Source organism: Poromitra crassiceps (genome assembly GCF_964638095.1).
Source record: "Poromitra crassiceps genome assembly, chromosome: 20".
In the NCBI taxonomy this organism is placed as follows: domain Eukaryota; kingdom Metazoa; phylum Chordata; class Actinopteri; order Beryciformes; family Melamphaidae; genus Poromitra; species Poromitra crassiceps.
The window spans coordinates 28062147-28082146 of NC_139637.1; the positions used below are offsets into that span (position 1 = coordinate 28062147).

At 44.8% G+C, this 20000-nt stretch overlaps 1 protein-coding gene across 1 annotated transcript in view; it reads left to right on the forward strand.

The window, feature by feature from the left end:
* plxna3 (plexin A3) overlaps positions 1-20000 on the forward strand; it is a gene marked incomplete at both ends in the record, with an annotated part of 37477 nt that overhangs the window by 863 nt on the left and 16614 nt on the right. Inside the window, 11 exons of the mRNA XM_083657023.1 lie at positions 713-861; positions 1198-1318; positions 2608-2744; positions 3230-3320; positions 5496-5615; positions 6145-6264; positions 6962-7105; positions 11099-11333; positions 14185-14327; positions 16587-16742; positions 18762-18862. Of these exons, the coding sequence (XP_083513149.1) occupies positions 713-861; positions 1198-1318; positions 2608-2744; positions 3230-3320; positions 5496-5615; positions 6145-6264; positions 6962-7105; positions 11099-11333; positions 14185-14327; positions 16587-16742; positions 18762-18862 (1517 nt within the window). The remainder of the gene's footprint in view (positions 1-712; positions 862-1197; positions 1319-2607; positions 2745-3229; positions 3321-5495; positions 5616-6144; positions 6265-6961; positions 7106-11098; positions 11334-14184; positions 14328-16586; positions 16743-18761; positions 18863-20000) is intronic.

Below are 20000 nucleotides of genomic sequence, written 5' to 3' on the forward strand. Positions count from 1 at the left end.
TCATGCTACATACCAAATTAACCGGCTGAATCTTGCGCATCGAACCATGTCTTCCTTTTTCAGATCAGATCAACACAGCAGAAGTTATAGCTGTCTTTGTACAAAGACAAAGACAACATTTCAGATTATTTGGCTTTTTCAAATGACTTTTTATAATGGCTTTTTGGAAATCCGCCTAGGTATCTCCCTACAAAAACCACTGCCAAATACTCATGTTTTGGTATTTTTTCATCTTCTTTGAGTTGGGATGTGGTAAGGCCTGTGGCTATGTCTCCATTGGGTTTCTAGCCATAAATACAACAACCACAGGTAACTGTTTACACTCTAAAAGTGTTTTTTATTCTAGGCGAGAATCAACCACTGTGTTTGAGCTGGTGTTACTCAGGGTCAGTAACACATAGAGTCATTCTGACACTTGGAACATAAACTTCAAAGTCTTACCTTTCAGAAATGGTCAGGCAGTTGTCTGTAACCCTAGCGGTTCAGCCACAGTAAGCATTTTAGTTTGGGTATGTCGTTTTCACCATTTTCTTCAGAAATAGGCCCCTTTAGAAGCCTTAGACTGGTCTTCGCTCTCAGGTTGGACTAGGCTAATTAAGACTATAGAAATATTTTGTGCTCATTTCTCAGGTGCGCCATTGCCTTATCTGTTACTTAAATATTCTACCTGTCTGTCTGTCTCTCTGTCTCTCTGCCCCGCCCCCCCTCTCAGATCGGTCCCCTGACTGGCCCTCGTGAGGGGGGGACCCGGGTGACCATCGAGGGGGAGAACCTGGGTTTGCAGGTCCGAGAGATTGCCCACGTCCAGGTGGCCGGGGTCCGCTGCAACCCAGTCCCATCACAGTACATCAGTGCTGAGAGGTGTGTGTGTGTGTGTGTGTGTGTGCGTGCGTGTGTGTGTGTGTCTCTCTCTCTCTCTGTCTGTCTCCCCCTGTGACATGGTCTCTCTCTCTGTCTCCCCCTGCAGGATAGTGTGTGACATGGTCTCTCTCTCTGTCTCCCCCTGCAGGATAGTGTGTGACATGGTCTCTCTCTCTGTCTCCCCCTGCAGCATAGTGTGTGACATGGTCTCTCTCTCTCTCTGTCTCCCCCTGCAGGATAGTGTGTGACATGGTCTCTCTCTCTGTCTCCCCCTGCAGCATAGTGTGTGACATGGTCTCTCTCTCTCTCTCTCTCTCTCTCTGTCTCCCCCTGCAGGATAGTGTGTGACATGGCGGAGGCTCTCCTCCCTCACTCTCCTGGCGGGCCGGTCGAGCTCTGCATCGGCGTCTGCAGCGCTGAGTACCGAACGCTCTCCACACAGACCTACTCCTTCGTGGTGCGTGTGTGTGTGTGTGTGTGTGTGTGTGTGTGTTAGGGCAGTGGTCCCCAACCAGGGCCGCGGACCGGTACCGGGCCGCAACGCATTTGGTACCGGGCCGCGAGCCCAGTCCAAATTTTTATTTATTTTTTATTTATTTATTTTTAAATAAACATAGGCTATAATATTATAGGCTGTGTGTGGTATTTGAAACATAGTTTCAAGTTGACGTTTATTTATGTTTGTAGTTGAAACAAAAACATAAATACTGTAGGCTACATACAGTACAACACAAAAGGCTGTTTGTCGCCACCTGGTGAGTAAATATATAATATTATGTAACTAAAACCAATAAAATTGACAACCGGTCCGTGACTTTTTTTCCCATGTATCTACCGGTCCTTGGCACAAAAAAGTTTGGGAACCCCTGTGTTAGGGCATTCGTGACTACTGCATTTCAGTAGTCATTGACTACTCCCAAAAAATAGTTGGCAGTAGTTGGCTGTAGTCACGGAAGATATATATATATATATATATTAATATATTTTTTCACCCAATAAAAATTATTAATTTGGTCACAAAGGTCTCAAAAACAGCCAGTAAAGGCTTAACTAATGTAAGCGGGACCAACCTGGGCGTATGTGAAATAGCAGAGTCCCGATTGCTTCTGAGAGGCTGTTGACAAATGAGCTGCTAAACCCCGAGCTGAGCTGGAGATAGCGACTGTTTGACTGCAGTAACAACATACAGTAGACGAGAGTCTTTCCCTCTATAAATACCTTCAGTTCTGCTGACTTAACATGGCATCATGTAGAAAATTACTGTTCAAACAAATCTATCTATGACTTTCAGACATACTTTCTGCCATGTTTGTAGTCCCACAACGTCACAACTCAGAATCATCGAAATTTCCAAGTTTCCCCTCCATAAATATGACATTGAAGGGCCGTTCATGCGCTCGCAACTTGTAAATACGTTAAATAGGATATATCCGAGGCGCACCTGAATGCAGCATATATATTATAATGTTATATTTATTATATATTAGCCCAAACCTCTCCCCCCTCCAGAGCCCTAGTTTCGGCCAGGTTTGACTGTGGATGGGGCCTGTTTATGTATTTCTCGTAATACTTTGGATATATAATTTGTAAACTGTATATTTATTAACTATTCACCTCCATCTCCTCCTGTTTAAAGCATGCATTTCAGCCAAGTTTGGCCTGAAAAAAGACCTATTCCTGTTTGAAGTCATAGTTTGTACATACAGTATTTAGTATGAACTGAATCCTGGGTCTCCCCCCGTGCAGAGCCCTATGTTCAACCGGGTCCGGCCCGAGAAGGGCCCTCTCTCGGGGGGTACCCGGCTGACCGTGTCCGGGCGCCACCTGGACGCCGGCAGCTCCGTCACCATCTACATCCACAAGGAGGAGTGTCTGTTCGTCAAGTAAGACACCTGTACAGGAATGAATGAATAAACAAATTAATAAATAATAATGAAACTGTATTGACGAATAAACAAACACATGAATGGATGGATTAGTACAGTGAATGAACTACTATAAAAATGAATGGATGGATGGATGGAATGAATAACTGAGTAAAATGAAATAAATAAAATGAATGAGTGAACAAATGAATGTCAGTGACCTAACAAACAATTCAATTGGTTCAATATACAAAGCAATTGATGAATAAGTGAATGAACGAGTGAGTATATGAATTAATGCATTCATAAACAGAAAGAAAAAAATACATTACATAGAAAATAAGTGAATGTGAATGTATGGATGAAGGAGCAAATTAGTGAATATACAAATAATGCATGGATGCAAACTAACAGCCATATGAAGGAATGAGTAAATAATGAGAAACGCAACAAACAAATCAGCAACCAATCATCAGCCTCGTCTCTCCCGCCCCCTCTCCCAGACGGACCAATCGGGACATAGTATGTGTGACTCCCGCCTCCCTGTCTGGCTCTGGCCCCGCCCCCATCCGCCTCATGATTGACAGGGCCGAGGTGACGAGTTCTGAGACCAAATACATTTACACAGAAGACCCAACCATCATCAGCATAGAGCCGAACTGGACTATACTCAAGTAAAGATCATAACTTGTAACGGCATCTGTTCATCATTAATATTGACGAAAATATAGATTTTTAATGTGTGTGTGTGTGTGTGTGTGTAGTGGCAGTACAGTGATTACAGTAACAGGAACCAACCTGCTAACCATCCAGGAACCCAAAGTCAGAGCCAAATATGGAGGAGTGGAAACTACTAATGTATGTATACACCCTACACCCTAACACCCTGTACTGCACTAAACCCTAACTTTGCGTTTACGCCAAACGCAAAGTGCCTTGTCTTACTCATGCGAATTTGACCATGGGTTCATTTGCGAGTGATTCGCAAGTACGCCAGACAAATAATGTTATCCCGGGAAAGCCAGCTGTGCTAACTGGGGCTAATGCCTGTTCTAACTTGGTTCATAGTAAAGTACAACTGATGGCTAGAATAAAGTACAGTAACAGATACATATTTTCAGAACCTACCAGGTAGTCCAACTTCCTTGCTGACTTTTCTCCAAGTCCTCTCCTTTTTGTTGGCTCTCTGTATGCCAAGAGACTTGTGTCATACAGCTCCAGGAGCCCACAGACGACTACTATCAGCTTATCCTACATTTTGTGATTCAACAGCAGGACGTCAGTGACGTTGGGAGGATCTTAACGCTCATACGTGTTTGCATCTGTTCGTGTCTTTGCATTGACTTTGTATGTGTAATCTCGGCGTGAGAAAAATTTGCTTCACTTTTTGTCTGAACGCACCTTAACGCCCTACACCCTAACCCCTAATCTTTAGACCCTGATAGTACCCTACACCACAAACCCTGCACCCTAACCCCTAATCTTTAGACCCTGATAGTACCCTACACCACAAACCCTGCACCCTAACCCCTAATCTTTAGACCCTGATAGTACCCTACACCACAAACCCTGCACCCTAACCTCTAATCTTTAGACCCTGATAGTACCCTACACCACAAACCCTACACCCTAACCCCTAATCTTTAGACCCTGATAGTACCCTACACCACAAACCCTACACCCTAACCCCTAATCTTTAGACCCTGATAGTACCCTACACCACAAACCCTACACCCTAACCCCTAATCTTTAGACCCTGATAGTACCCTACACCACAAACCCTACACCCTAACCCCTAATCTTTAGACCCTGATAGTACCCTACACCACAAACCCTACACCATAACCCCTAATCTTTAGACCCTGATAGTACCCTACACCACAAACCCTACACCTACACCCTAACCCCTAATCTTTAGACCCTGATACCCTACACCACAAACCCTACACACTAACCCCTAATCTTTAGACCCTGATACCCTACACCACAAACCCTGCACCCTAACCCCTAATCTTTAGACCCTGATAGTACCCTACACCACAAACCCTGCACCCTAACCCCTAATCTTTAGACCCTGATAGTACCCTACACCACAAACCCTGCACCCTAACCCCTAATCTTTAGACCCTGATACCCTACACCACAAACCCTACACCCTAACCCCTAATCTTTAGACCCTGATACCCTACACCACAAACCCTGCACCCTAACCCCTAATCTTTAGACCCTGATACCCTACACCACAAACCCTACACCCTAACCCCTAATCTTTAGACCCTGATAGCACCCTACACCACAAACCCTACACCCTAACCCCTAATCTTTAGACCCTGATACCCTACACCACAAACCCTACACCCTAACCCCTAATCTTTAGACCCTGATACCCTACACCACAAACCCTACACCTACACCCTAACCCCTAATCTTTAGACCCTGATACCCTACACCACAAACCCTACACCTACACCCTAATCTTTAGACCCTGATACCCTACACCACAAACCCTACACCCTAACCTCTAATCTTTATAATCTTTAGACCCTGATACCCTACACCACAAACCCTACACCTACACCCTAACCCCTCATCTTTAGACCCTGATACCCTACACCACAAACCCTACACCCTAACCCCTAATCTTTAGACCCTGATACCCTACACCACAAACCCTACACCCTAGTCAGAGCCAGTTCTTGAGAAGTTGAGGTGACTCTTTCCCTCACCCCATCTTTCTCTCTCTGTACCCCCCCCCCTGTCTCTCTCTAGGTGTGCACTGTAGTGAATGACAGTGTGATGACATGTCTGGCTCCTGGTCTAATCTACAGTAAACCAAACCCACCAGAGGGGGCGCTGCACCCCGACGAGTTCGGCTTCATCCTCGACCAGGTCAGAGCAGTAGTAGTGGTTCTACCTGTTTGCAAGGGTCGCATTCAGTAGTTTTGTGCTCCTGTGTAGCTCAGTGGGAAGAGTAACGCACATTGTCAGACAGATATATAAGTTCATGTTATATTAATGTTATGTTAAAGTGATAACCTTGAAGATTTTCATGTAAAGGAATGTCAGCTAAGTCACTATCTATCTGATAGTGAGTTAACACAATGGTGATTGGCCCATTGATGGAAGCCATTGATGAACTGTGTGTGGAGACACCCCAGAGAGGGTAGGCAGAGCTAGTGTGAAGTAGGATAACAAGCTACTTTGTTCCGGTCTCTGCTAGCATTAATGTAATGTAATGTAATGTAATGTAATGTAATGCATTACGGGTGGACCGAACAAACTGACTAACATCACATTATGCAACACTGTTTGGATCTCACCTGCAATGACCGCTGATCGCCATAGGTGTCACCAAAGAGAAGGAAAGTGAAATCTTGGAGATGATCACTTGAATGTTATGTTGTGGTCTGTCTGTCAGGTCTCCTCCCTGCTGGTCCTGAACACCACGCCCTTCACTCACTACCCAAACCCCTCCTTCGACCCTCTGGGGAACTCTGGCATCCTGGAGGTCAAACCAGGTTCTCCCATCATCCTCAAGGTCAGGAGCAATTCATCAGTCCAGACTCTCCTTCTGACTCAATCAGTTAGACCAAATGATGGGATAAAGGAAGTGAGACACTGCATCCAACAGATTTGAGAGAGATTGAACAAGTTAATCATTTTTACCATAAAATGGAAATATGAGCTTTTCTCATTCTGTTACATTTGACCTCTGCTTCATTTCAATGGGGGAACAGTGATAATAAACTGGATTTTGTCATATTCAAATATTAATCTTAATTTGTTATTTGTAATATTTAAAATGCAACATGCATTGTTTTTTTTATTGATCAAATTACAATTCTATATACATTATTTATTTTATATAATTTTACATAATTATTCATACATGTTTATTTGATAAATTATTATATAATAATGTATTATTTAATAAAAAATATTCATATGTAATTAAATATAGAAAACACTGTATAATTATTTTACATAATTATTAATAAGTATTGATTTCATTCATTACTAAATATAATGTATTATTAAAAAAAAAAAAAAATCGAGTATTCATTATATATTATAATTATTGGTCAATACATCATATTATTTGTCATACTATATTTGTCATACCCTTTTATTTTATACCGGTTTAGTTTATCTTATTTAGACTAGTTTATCAAAGTGTGTGTGTGTGTGTGTGTGTGTGTGTGTGTGTGTGTGTGTGTGTGTGTCTGTGTGTGTAGGGGAGGAACCTCGTCCCCCCCGCCCCCGGCAACAGTCGGCTGAACTACAGCGTTCTGATTGGCGAGACGCCGTGCTTGCTGACCGTGTCAGAGAACCAGCTGCTTTGTGATTCGCCAGATCTCACCGGAGAACAGCGAGTCCTGGTGAGTGACAGGGATTAACCCCACCCCCTTCCCTCTCTGCCAGCCAGTCATGTTCCTCCCAGCCGGTAACACCTGAGCGTTATTGGTTTATATTTGATTGTTTTATCTGGCACTGTTTTGTACAGCAGGGCCATAAACACCTCTTATACTGTAAGTCACAGCCTCAATGGGCTTACTGCTTTTATAAAACGGATGCTACATATAGCCTACCTAGTCAGGTTTGACAACAACAAAATTCAATATTGATAACAAATAAAATCTTCCGCCAAGCAATGTACTCCTCCAAGCCTCCAAGTCATCTGATATGCCCAGAAAAACAGCCGGAAAGTTACGCCGGAAACAGTATTCCCTTCTTACTAGCTTAGCTTTAAGGACAACATTAGCCGCATTTTTGCTGAGATATCAACAACCAGATAGAGCATTTTAAAGCTGATGCCCCCCCCCCCTTATAGGAAGAGTGTGACTCAAAATAGTTAACAAGCTAATGTTTTGGTCACTCAGTGGCGTTTTGAGGCTGACAAACGTTACAGGCAGTGGGCTTAACTAACGTAGCTAACGTTGCCTAACTTGGCGCTGTAATACTGTGATGATGCAGTCACAGGTGTGTGTTTATAGAGTTGTAAAAATGGCTTCGAACACAACTCAACCAATCATAATCAAGGACCACAACTATCCGTTTTGTAATGATTTTATCGTCAAATTGAAGCTCAATTCTAGTTTAGTTTCAGACCGTTTTCAAATGTTTTCTCGCTTTAGGTTCTTTTGGATTGTTCTTGTGGGAAACTGGCTTGTTGCAGCAGCCTGCATTAGAACAACACAAAGTAGTCATCAGTGACGGTTGAAAGTGACAATGTTGTGTGAGGCCATGTTTTATAGTGAACAGTTAAGAGGGGTTCTGTGCCGTAAAGCCCTCTTAGCCGTTGTAAAGTCACTGGTCTCTTGGGGCTTATTGCTTAATTTGAAACCTAGCCTATTTCCTGTCACTGCAACAGGAAGTAAGCTACGGTCCTGACATGCTAGCATGAGAAGGTTGCTACCAATTGCTACCGATTCCTTAGGTCTTCTAGTTTCATATGACACCAGATACTTTGCTCTGGCTTTAAGACTGAGCCCCCTACAGGCATTTGATTGAAATTGCGATATTATAGGGAGAAATTACCAATCGGGAGCAGAGCGGGGGAAGGGGAGAGGAGAGAGAGGAGAGGAAAGGAGGAGAGAGAGGAGAGAGAGGAGAGGAGAGGAAAGGAGGAGAGAGGAGAGGAGAGGAAAGGAGGAGAGAGGAGAGGAGAGGAAAGGAGGAGAGAGGAGAGGAAAGGAAAGGAGGAGAGAGGAGAGGAAAGGAGGAGAGAGGAGAGGAGAGGAGGAGAGAGAGATCTTTGTAAAGGTGAAAGTCATTAAGTGTAGCCACAGGGAGTCATTGGTAATTGGTCTGATATCACACATCAGAGGGTAGACACACACACACACACACACACACACACACACACACACACACCTACACACACCTACACACACACACACACACACACACACCTACACACACACACCTACACACACACACACACACACACACACACACACACACACACACACACACACACAGTGAAGTTCAAAGGATTAGTGAACAAAGACTTTCCTACTAGACAAACCATTGATTAATTATTAAGTTAATTATTAATCAATAAAGAACAGAATGTCATGCTAATGCTTCTATTTTTTTTCTGGGCGCTTGAGTCACAACAAGCAAAGTTTAATGTACTAGTGGAGTCCTCTTCAGTGGCTGGCTGATTACAACTCTGCTCACCTATGTGAGCAGAGTTCACTGGCTGATTCAAACTGTGCTCACCTGTGGGCTCCTCCACTCTGGAGCTCTCCATGCTGCTGAACCTGTGTTGAGGAATTGTCGCCACTAATTAGCCATTTCTGCCCATTTAGTCGGCCCTAATTGCCTAATTAAAAAATCCGGCTCCGTTAGGTCACCAGCAGGGGGTGCTCTTTTTTACACGTCCTGAAAGGCTCAGTGCCATTCCACATACAATGGCATAGCTGTGGCCGAACATACTGTCATTTCTGCTGATAAAATGTGTTGAATGTAATAAAGTCTATAACAGGAAAAGGAAGGACATTAAAAACTAAATGATGAATTAATACAAAAGAACCAGCATTGTGTTAAAGGATCAGGCTGGGGATTTTAATGCATTGCTTACCGTGAACAAATCCTACAAAAATAACATCAACAATGTCTTTGCTCTCCTGACTTCCCATGTTCCGTTTTTAGCCATCAACCCAGAAGCCATTGGTTGCTATTGTAAGCTAAAAACCTTGAAATACAGAGATAGACATTTTTTTAATCATTACCATGAAAAGTCAGGCTGTTATTAGTAGTTATTATTAAATCAAATTCTTCATTATGACGGGGACTATTTTCTGTGCTACGATACTACTTTGCTGAGATGAAAACGTGTTTGCAGTTGGCTTATGAAGTTGAGGAGAAAGTGTTGCGGCCGGTGCATAGTGATGATGTAATATAAAGTGGGCGGGGCCGGTGCATGTTGATGATGTAATATAAAGTGGGCGGGGCCGGTGCATGTTGATGATGTAATATAAAGTGGGCGGGGCCAGTGCATGTTGATGATGTAATATAAAGTGGGCGGGGCCGGTGCATGTTGATGATGTAATATAAAGTGGGCGGGGCCGGTGCATGTTGATGATGTAATATAAAGTGGGCGGGGCCGGTGCATGTTGATGATGTAATATAAAGTGGGCGGGGCCAGTACATGTTGATGATGTAATATAAAGTGGGCGGGGCCGGTGCATGTTGATGATGTAATATAAAGTGGGCGGGGCCAGTACATGTTGATGATGTAATATAAAGTGGGCGGGGCCAGTACATGTTGATGATGTAATATAAAGTGGGCGGGGCCGGTGCATGTTGATGATGTAATATAAAGTGGGCGGGGCCGGTGCATGTTGATGATGTAATATAAAGTGGGCGGGGCCAGTACATGTTGATGATGTAATATAAAGTGGGCGGGGCCAGTACATGTTGATGATGTAATATAAAGTGGGCGGGGCCGGTGCATGGTGATGATGTAATATAAAGTGGGCGGGGCCAGTGCATGTTGATGATGTAATATAAAGTGGGCGGGGCCGGTGCATGTTGATGATGTAATATAAAGTGGGCGGGGCCGGTGCATGGTGATGATGTAATATAAAGTGGGCGGGGCCAGTGCATGTTGATGATGTAATATAAAGTGGGCGGGGCCGGTGCATGGTGATGATGTAATATAAAGTGGGCGACGCCGGTGCATGGTGATGATGTAATATAAAGTGGGCGGGGCCAGTGCATGGTGATGATGTAATATAAAGTGGGCGGGGCCAGTGCATGGTGATGATGTAATATAAAGTGGGCGGGGCCAGTGCATGGTGATGATGTAATATAAAGTGGGCGGGGCCAGTGCATGGTGATGATGTAATATAAAGTGGGCGGGGCCGGTGCATGGTGATGATGTAATATCAAGTGGGCGGGGCCAGTGCATGGTGATGATGTAATATAAAGTGGGCGGGGCCAGTGCATGGTGATGATGTAATATAAAGTGGGCGGGGCCAGTGCATGGTGATGATGTAATATAAAGTGGGCGGGGCCAGTGCATGGTGATGATGTAATATCCTGCAGAGCAGCAGCATTGAAGTTTTGTGGCTGCTGGGTCACTGGCTACATAGATGAGATTTGTTACCAAAACCAATTCATTGCTGATGTTATTTTCAGAGGATTTGTTCTGGTGATTTGCGTAATATGTTAAAAAAAAAAGAAGAAAGAAGAAAGTGAAAAACCTTTTTTAAACAACCTTTTTTTCTGATTGGTGCGATTTCACAGTTGTCTACTTGTTACCCGTTACCAGACCATGACACCCATGTAACACTGATGTCTGTCTCTCTCTCCCCCCCCCCCCTACCACACTCTCTCTCTCCACCCCCCCTCCCTCTCTGTAGATCCTGGTTGGTGGTCTGGAGTTTTCTCCGGGTACCCTCCATATCTACTCTGACAGCGCGCTGACCCTGCCGGCCATCATCGGGCTGGGGGCGGGCGGGGGCGTGCTGCTCGTGGCCATCATCGCCGTGCTCATCGCCTACAAGAGGAAGACGCGCGACGCCGACCGCACGCTCAAACGCCTGCAGCTGCAGATGGACAACCTGGAGAGCCGGGTGGCGCTAGAGTGCAAGGAGGGTGAGTAAACTACATGTAATATACACAGAAACTAGAGAAAAACACATTATGTTTGGTATGTATTCTAATCAAAGTATGGGTTTAAATCAGGGCCAATAGAGAGCCAAAGACACACCCACTTCAGGGTTAAGCATACGAACCTTTCGTAAAATGCTTATAAACATTTGTTTTGCTTGATCAAACCAAGCGATTCAGCTATTCACCATAGAACATTTCACTCAGACCTGGAGGAAAAAAACCTTATTCATTCTTATCATTTTCTCTCCACCTGTCTGTTTCTCTACCTGTCTGTCTCTCTACCTGTCTGTCTCTCCACCTGTCTGTTTCTCTACCTGTCTGTCTCTCTACCTGTCTGTCTCTCCACCTGTCTGTCTCTCTACCTGTCTGTCTCTCTACCTGTCTGTCTCTCTACCTGTCTGTCTCTCTACCTGTCTGTCTCTCTAACTGTCTGTCTCTCTACCTGTCTGTCTCTCCACCTGTCTGTTTCTCTAACTGTCTGTTTCTCTACCTGTCTGTCTCTCTAACTGTCTGTCTCTCTAACTGTCTGTCTCTCTACCTGTCTGTTTCTCTACCTGTCTGTCTCTCTACCTGTCTGTCTCTCTACCTGTCTGTCTCTCTAACTGTCTGTCTCTCTACCTGTCTGTCTCTCCACCTGTCTGTTTCTCTACCTGTCTGTTTCTCTACCTGTCTGTCTCTCTAACTGTCTGTCTCTCTAACTGTCTGTCTCTCTACCTGTCTGTTTCTCTACCTGTCTGTCTCTCTACCTGTCTGTCTCTCTACCTGTCTGTCTCTCCACCTGTCTGTTTCTCTACCTGTCTGTCTCTCTACCTGTCTGTCTCTCTACCTGTCTGTCTCTCTACCTGTCTGTCTCTCTAACTGTCTGTCTCTCTACCTGTCTGTCTCTCCACCTGTCTGTTTCTCTACCTGTCTGTTTCTCTACCTGTCTGTCTCTCTAACTGTCTGTCTCTCTAACTGTCTGTCTCTCTACCTGTCTGTTTCTCTACCTGTCTGTTTCTCTACCTGTCTGTCTCTCCACCTGTCTGTCTCTCTACCTGTCTGTCTCTCCACCTGTCTGTTTCTCTACCTGTCTGTTTCTCTACCTGTCTGTCTCTCTACCTGTCTGTTTCTCTACCTGTCTGTTTCTCTACCTGTCTGTCTCTCTAACTGTCTGTCTCTCTAACTGTCTGTCTCTCTAACTGTCTGTCTCTCTACCTGTCTGTTTCTCTACCTGTCTGTCTCTCTACCTGTCTGTCTCTCTACCTGTCTGTTTCTCTACCTGTCTGTTTCTCTACCTGTCTGTTTCTCTACCTGTCTGTCTCTCTACCTGTCTGTCTCTCTACCTGTCTGTTTCTCTACCTGTCTGTCTCTCTAACTGTCTGTCTCTCTACCTGTCTGTCTCTCTAACTGTCTGTCTCTCTACCTGTCTGTTTCTCTACCTGTCTGTTTCTCTACCTGTCTGTCTCTCTACCTGTCTGTCTCTCCACCTGTCTGTCTCTCTACCTGTCTGTCTCTCTACCTGTCTGTCTCTCCACCTGTCTGTCTCTCCACCTGTCTGTCTCTCTACCTGTCTGTCTCTCCACCTGTCTGTTTCTCTACCTGTCTGTCTCTCTACCTGTCTGTCTCTCTACCTGTCTGTCTCTCTACCTGTCTGTCTCTCTACCTGTCTGTCTCTCCACCTGTCTGTCTCTCTACCTGTCTGTCTCTCTACCTGTCTGTCTCTCCACCTGTCTGTCTCTCTACATGTCTGTCTCTCTACCTGTCTGTCTCTCCACCTGTCCTCTCCACCTGTCTGTCTCTCTACCTGTCTGTCTCTCTACCTGTCTGTCTCTCTACCTGTCTGTCTCTCTACCTGTCTGTCTCTCCACCTGTCTGTTTCTCTACCTGTCTGTCTCTCTACCTGTCTGTCTCTCCACCTGTCCTCTCCACCTGTCTGTCTCTCTACCTGTCTGTCTCTCCACCTGTCTGTCTCTCCACCTGTCCTCTCCACCTGTCTGTCTCTCCACCTGTCTGTCTCTCCACCTGTCCTCTCCACCTGTCTGTCTCTCTACCTGTCTGTCTCTCTACCTGTCTGTCTCTCTACCTGTCTGTCTCTCTACCTGTCTGTCTCTCCACCTGTCTGTCTCTCCACCTCTCTGTCTCTTCTACCTGTCTGTCTCTCCACCTGTCTGTCTCTCCACCTCTCTGTCTCTCCACCTGTCTGTCTCTCCACCTGTCTGTCTCTCCACCTGTCTGTCTCTCTACCTGTCTGTCTCTCCACCTGTCTGTCTCTCTAACTGTCTGTCTCTCCACCTGTCTGTCTCTCCACCTGTATGTCTCTCCACCTGTCTGTCTCTCCACCTGTCTGTCTCTCCACCTGTCTGTCTCTCCACCTGTATGTCTCTCCACCTGTCTGTCTCTCCACCTGTCTGTCTCTCTACATGTCTGTCTCTCTACCTGTCTGTCTCTCTACCTGTCTGTCTCTCCACCTGTCTGTCTCTCTAACTGTCTGTCTCTCCACCTGTCTGTCTCTCCACCTGTATGTCTCTCCACCTGTCTGTCTCTCCACCTGTCTGTCTCTCTACATGTCTGTCTCTCTACCTGTCTGTCTCTCTACCTGTCTGTCTCTCCACCTGTCTGTCTCTCCACCTGTCTGTCTCTCTACCTGTCTGTCTCTCTACCTGTCTGTCTCTCTACCTGTCTGTCTCTCCACCTGTCTGTCTCTCTACCTGTCTGTCTCTCCACCTGTCCTCTCCACCTGTCTGTCTCTCCACCTGTCCTCTCCACCTGTCTGTCTCTCTACCTGTCTGTCTCTCCACCTGTCCTCTCCACCTGTCTGTCTCTTCTACCTGTCTGTCTCTCTACCTGTCTATAGCCTTTGCGGAGCTGCAAACAGACATCCAGGAACTGACCAATGACATGGACGGAGTGAAGATTCCCTTCCTGGAGTATCGGACCTACACCATGAGAGTCATGTTCCCCGGGATTGAAGAACACCCCGTCCTCAAAGAGCTGGACGTACGTATCACATGCGCGCGCGCGCACACACACACACACACACACACACACACACACACACACACACACACACACACACACCTTAAGGCAAGGCTTAGTGTATCTACAATGGCTGTGTCTCCTGTTGTTTCAATGCAACTTTAAAAAACAAAAACAATGCTGATTTATTTTGCACATGATCTCACACATATCCAAAAACTAAACAGTTTTGCAGACATTCATTTAGTTTGACAGCCATCTGGGAACCCAGATTGGACGCGGAAAAGGAAGTGACGGTGGCTCTTCCGTCACTTCCGCTTTCCTTTTCCGCGTCCGTTTCAGCTATTCACTAATAACGTTAAAGGGATAGTTTGGTTTGTTTGAAGTGGGGTCCTATCAGCTAGTGAGATACACTAACTTAATTAGGTACAGTGTTCAGGAGTGAGTGCGCATTGTGGAACGAGACCGCGCACTCAGCGCAGCAGCCAAACCACTGCCAAACCAGCCTTTTCTCTGTAAGTACGTGGGGTCAACAACTAAAACGTAATTTAGCCACCTAAAACAACGCCCACCTAAACAAATCGATATCTGTGTACATGCACGCTCTATTTTGACAATTTTCAGCGCTTTACTTTTCCGCAAAACAGCAGTTTCATTTGGCACTGCTTTTTCTCCCAACCGTACAACTACCGTATTCCTCCGCTAAAAGCCAGCACAGAGCACAGAGCTGCGGTTTACAAAACAGGAAGGCTTAGAAGAGAGATAAAACACTGACTTACTTTAGAGACAACAAGTCACCTGGCCTCTCTGGTCTGGGACGTTTTCCCCAATTTATCCTGGGAATGGTGAAAAAGGTCTGCAGCCAGGGCACCCCCGCATTTAGGCAGCAGGCGCATGATCTCTCTTTCTGCCTGTTCACACTCTGCAAAAGTTCCTCTTCATATTCTCTCTGGTTCATAATTGTATCCTCTTGTCACCAAGGTGAATGGCATATCATCCTCGCTATCAAAATCACTCATATTTTCGTTTGTGTATTCTATTTGTTGTGTCTTCACTAACAAACCGAGAGAAATAAAATACCCCCAAATAACTGCGGAGTAATCCAGTGCTGCGGCTCTGTGCAGGCTTTTAGCGGAGGAATACGGTAGTGATACGGTTGGGAGAAAAAGCAGTGCCGAATGAAATGACTGATTGGCGGAAAAGTAAAGCGCGGAAAATTCTCAAAATAGAGCGTACATGTACACAGATATCGATTTGTTTAGGTGGGCGACTGGGCGTTGTTTGAGGTGGCTAAATTACGTTTTAGTTGTTGACCCCCAGTACTGAGAGAGAAAAAGCTGGTGAGGCTGCTGCTCTTGGTGCCGGATCTCGTTAGACGCTGCGCCCCGCTTCAAGACCACTGTACCTAATTAAGTTAGTGTATCTCACTAGCTGATAGGACCCCACTTCAAACAAACCAAACTATCCCTTTAACGCATAAACACTGCATAGAGCATAAACACACTGCATAGAGCAGAAACACACTGCATAGAGCAGAAACACACTGCATAGAAGACGTCAACTCATCTTACAATAACAGTGGAACATTACTGTAAAGTCGCGGTGCAAGTTGCTATTTAGACTGTAAACCGAGGAGCACGGACGCGGAAAAGGAAGTGACGGTGGCAGGAGAGGCGCGCTGTACAGGAAGCCGGGAAAAACGGTAGGGCTCTCCCAGAGTCTATTTTTCAAATAAAAATAGACTCTGGGTTCCAAGATTGGTTTGACAGTTGAGAGTTGATTTGAGTTAAGTTGTGGACCAGTGATGTCATTCATGCACAAACTGGTCCACAACTTTACAAAAGGTGACGTGCAAACACTGCAGGCTACTGATTGGTCAAAGAGAATCGTCATTATTGTGCGACACGGGACATCCTGCACAAACTCACCATATCTAGTAGCCACACACATTTTTTCTACCGACTACTGACTTTTTTTTACTGCAATTTGTACTAGTATTAAATGGCAACCCAATGGAAACCAGAGTACTACTGTAGTAGAGTAGAATCGAGTTGGGTTGAGCCCAGCCGGTAACATGCAGTGGAAACGCGCCATAAGATGATGTTCTTTCTAACATTCCCTCCTCTCTGTCTGTCTCACTCATGTTCTCTGTCTGTCTCACTCATGTTCTCTGTCTGTCTCACTCATGTTCTCTGTCTGTCTCACTCATGTTCTCTGTCTGTCTCACTCATGTTCTCTGTCTGTCTCACTCATGTTCCCTGTCTGTCTCACTCATGTCAGTCTCCAGCAAATGTTGAGAAGGCTCTGCGTCTCTTCAGTCAGCTGCTGAACAACAAGATGTTCCTGCTCAACTTCATCCACACTCTGGAGGCCCAGCGCTCCTTCTCCATGAGAGACAGAGGCAACGTGGCTTCACTGCTGATGGCTGCTCTGCAGGTACCTGTCTGTCTGTCTGTCTGTCTGTCAGGGAGAAGCTGTGAAGGGAGGAGCCCAGGGGCGGAGCGACCCTATCAGCCCAGAGGGGGCAAAGCTCTTAGGGGGGCCCCATCAAAAAAAAAAAAAAATTTTTTTTTTTTTTTGAAGGCCAGGCCAGGCCACAGGGCCGGTTCCAGAACAAGATGACTAGGGGTGCATCCTAGATAGGAAGGGGTGCAGATGCCCGGCCAAAGGCCGGCCGCCCGAAAAATTTGACATGTTATTTTACTAAAAATAATGCATTTGACCATCATTTCAAGTAGAATGATACCACCCAAGCAAGAATATTTCAAGTGTTTCAAGTGCTTTACTGAAATATTTGGACCATATAATGATAATACAATTATCTCAACCTTAAAAGGTTACATATAGGTGCCAAAAAGCCATAAAATCACATCAAAGAACAAAGAAAAACAACAACTATAATTCAAGTTTAAACAGTAAGTGTGCAGCTGTAGCATTTTTTTTACTTTTCAACTGAGCATGCAGACAAATAAGGGTGCAATGCATGCTTTTGCACCCCCGTAGAACCGGGCCTGCCAGGCCGCGAAGAAAAATGTGCCTTTTTTGCATGTTTGAATCGGTTTTAGCCATATTTAGTGGAATATCTCATTTTAAACACACCAATGTTATTGTCTATTGATTGAATTCCTCTCAGACTCACACCACTGACTTTATTAAATAAAGTCATTTTAAGTCACAACTGTAAAATAGCTGATAGCCCCTATATCCAAAAACACAATTTGTCACTCATTGAGCCAAGTAATATTATGTCCAAGAAAGACTACAGTGAAGCCACTTTACAGACAAGCTTGTTCTGAAGAAGAAAAATAAAAACACAGGTTGCCAGCCAGGTGGCCTGGCCTGCAAAAAATAAAAAAAATAAAAAAAATAAAAAAAATAATTGATGGGCCCCCCTGACGAGTGGGCCCGTGGCGGCCGCACCCTCTGCCCCGGCGTACGCTCCGCTACTGGAGGAGCCATACATATCCTGATCACTCAGAGAGATTTGACTGCTGGAAACACCTGCTGTGAAGAAATGGTCTGACTGGTTGCTTTTACTGGGAAGTCGAAGGGAAAGGATATGTTCATATAGGACTGACTTACAAAGGAATCAGTAGGAGAGGAGAATATGCTGACAACAGGCTTTGAGGGAATGAAAAGTTATAGAGTCTCTACTGCTCTGCCTCGTACAATAACACATTAGTATCCACAGGCATCTACTCCTCTGGCTCTAACAGAGTAGCAGTGTATCTGGACTGTCCTACAGTTTCTTCGGACATACTGACATCCACACCTTCGACACCACATTCACTTAACCACTCGACTCTGGGGTTGGATTGGAGGTTGATTGGTCTGGTTCCTCAGTGTCTCTGTGTGGAGGGAGAGAGAAACACTCACACTGCTGACCAAAGACAGCTGCTGACATGATCACTCTGTACAGGATCACACACACACACACATAGTAGCTATGCCTTAAAATGAGAATATTGTTTGTAATCACATATTTTTTGGAAAATGAAGTGAATGAGATATTTAACCAGAATCAATTTATTGTTGTTAACTATTCTTCGTGGGGTCCACATACCACACATACAGTCGTACATTCTTATTATATACACACTATAATCACATAAACACGACAAAAATCATCTAATTGAATTAATTAACAATTAAGTACATATGGAAGAGATAGAGAAACAATATCACCATCCTTTCAAAAGACATGAAACCAAACACAAAATTATAAACCAACCACAATCCCTCAAGAATTAATACCAAACTTGTCAAATTATATATATTATCCATCCCGCGCTTTCACACGTAGTTCAAAATACATTTCTCATTGTCTGACAAGGGGATTTCTACTTTCACCAAGGTTAACATTTTGTTTCCTACACCATTTTGTCTGTCTCATCATCTGTCTGCCTGCCTGCCTGCCTGTCTGTCTGTTATTAATGAGTAAATAATATATTTCAGGGTCGTATGGAATATGCTACAATGGTTCTGAAGCAGCTGCTGGCCGACCTGATAGAGAAGAACCTGGAGAACAGAAACCATCCCAAACTGCTGCTGAGGAGGTGAGAGCCCGACCTTTCACCTTTAAACTTTAACCTGTAACCCTTAGAGACGAGGAGATCTGTTTCCTGTTTCTTGATATGCAGGGTTTTGAAATGACCAGAGGGTTTTTCTGTCTGTAGGTCCAACTCAACAGTGTAGGAGGCCACACTGGCTTTATCTGTAAGTGTGGCTCAGTTGTCTGTCTCCTGTTAACGCGTCCGCTGGTCCCTCTGTCCTCTCCCCGTCGTTTTCCCTTCTCTTCTGCTGAATGCTGCGCTCTGTTATCCTGATCCCCTCCAGGCTGTGAGGGAGCATGCAGGAGAGTGAGGCTCCAGACAGCCTAACCCCTCCCCCTTATTAATAAATAAATAAAATAATTAATTTGGCGTTGTCGGCAGGACCGGGGTTTGGGAACAGCTGTGATAAGGGACCGTTCGTTATTTAGAAAGGGGGTCACTGGAGGAATTTGGTGTGCTCTGAAATAAAAAGCTGTGCCCCTTCCCTGATCAAAATATATTTTTCCTTGACCCTCCCGAAGCGATTTGAAAATTATAATTAACCCTCCCCAAACAATATTGTGGCAAGTTTGCGTGGAAGAATGCAGACTGACACAGATATCTTACTTTTAACCTAACATTTCCAGAAACTCCGGCCAGAGGTGATCAAACACACTAACAGTCTCAGTCGTGGTGGCTACATTGATAGTAAAACTAAACATATCCTGGCCACACAAACATTGCCATAATACCACATAATGCAATCAAAACATATGCACAACATCACTAAACCACGTTTTTAACTGTACAGTAAGAAGCTTCCCACAAGAACATGAACTCCCATAATCCTTTGCGCTTCTTAAGAGCAGAACTGTCACCAATCAGAGCGACCGCCTCCTCTGGTCGCTATAATGCTATTTTCGCTTGTGAAACAATCTTCAGTCTGTGTATATCAATATTTGTGTTTAAATAGCAGTGAATGACTGATGGAAAAAAGTTAGCCGGTTCTATGTGGCGGACTCTCCACTCTCTGTCCCCCCTCTCTTTCTCTCTCTCACTCCCTCAGCAGACAGGCACAAAGCCACACATGTAAAATCTCCCAGCATCCATTGAGGTACATTTCGATAACAAATAGCATCCAAATTAGCCTAAATAGATAGAA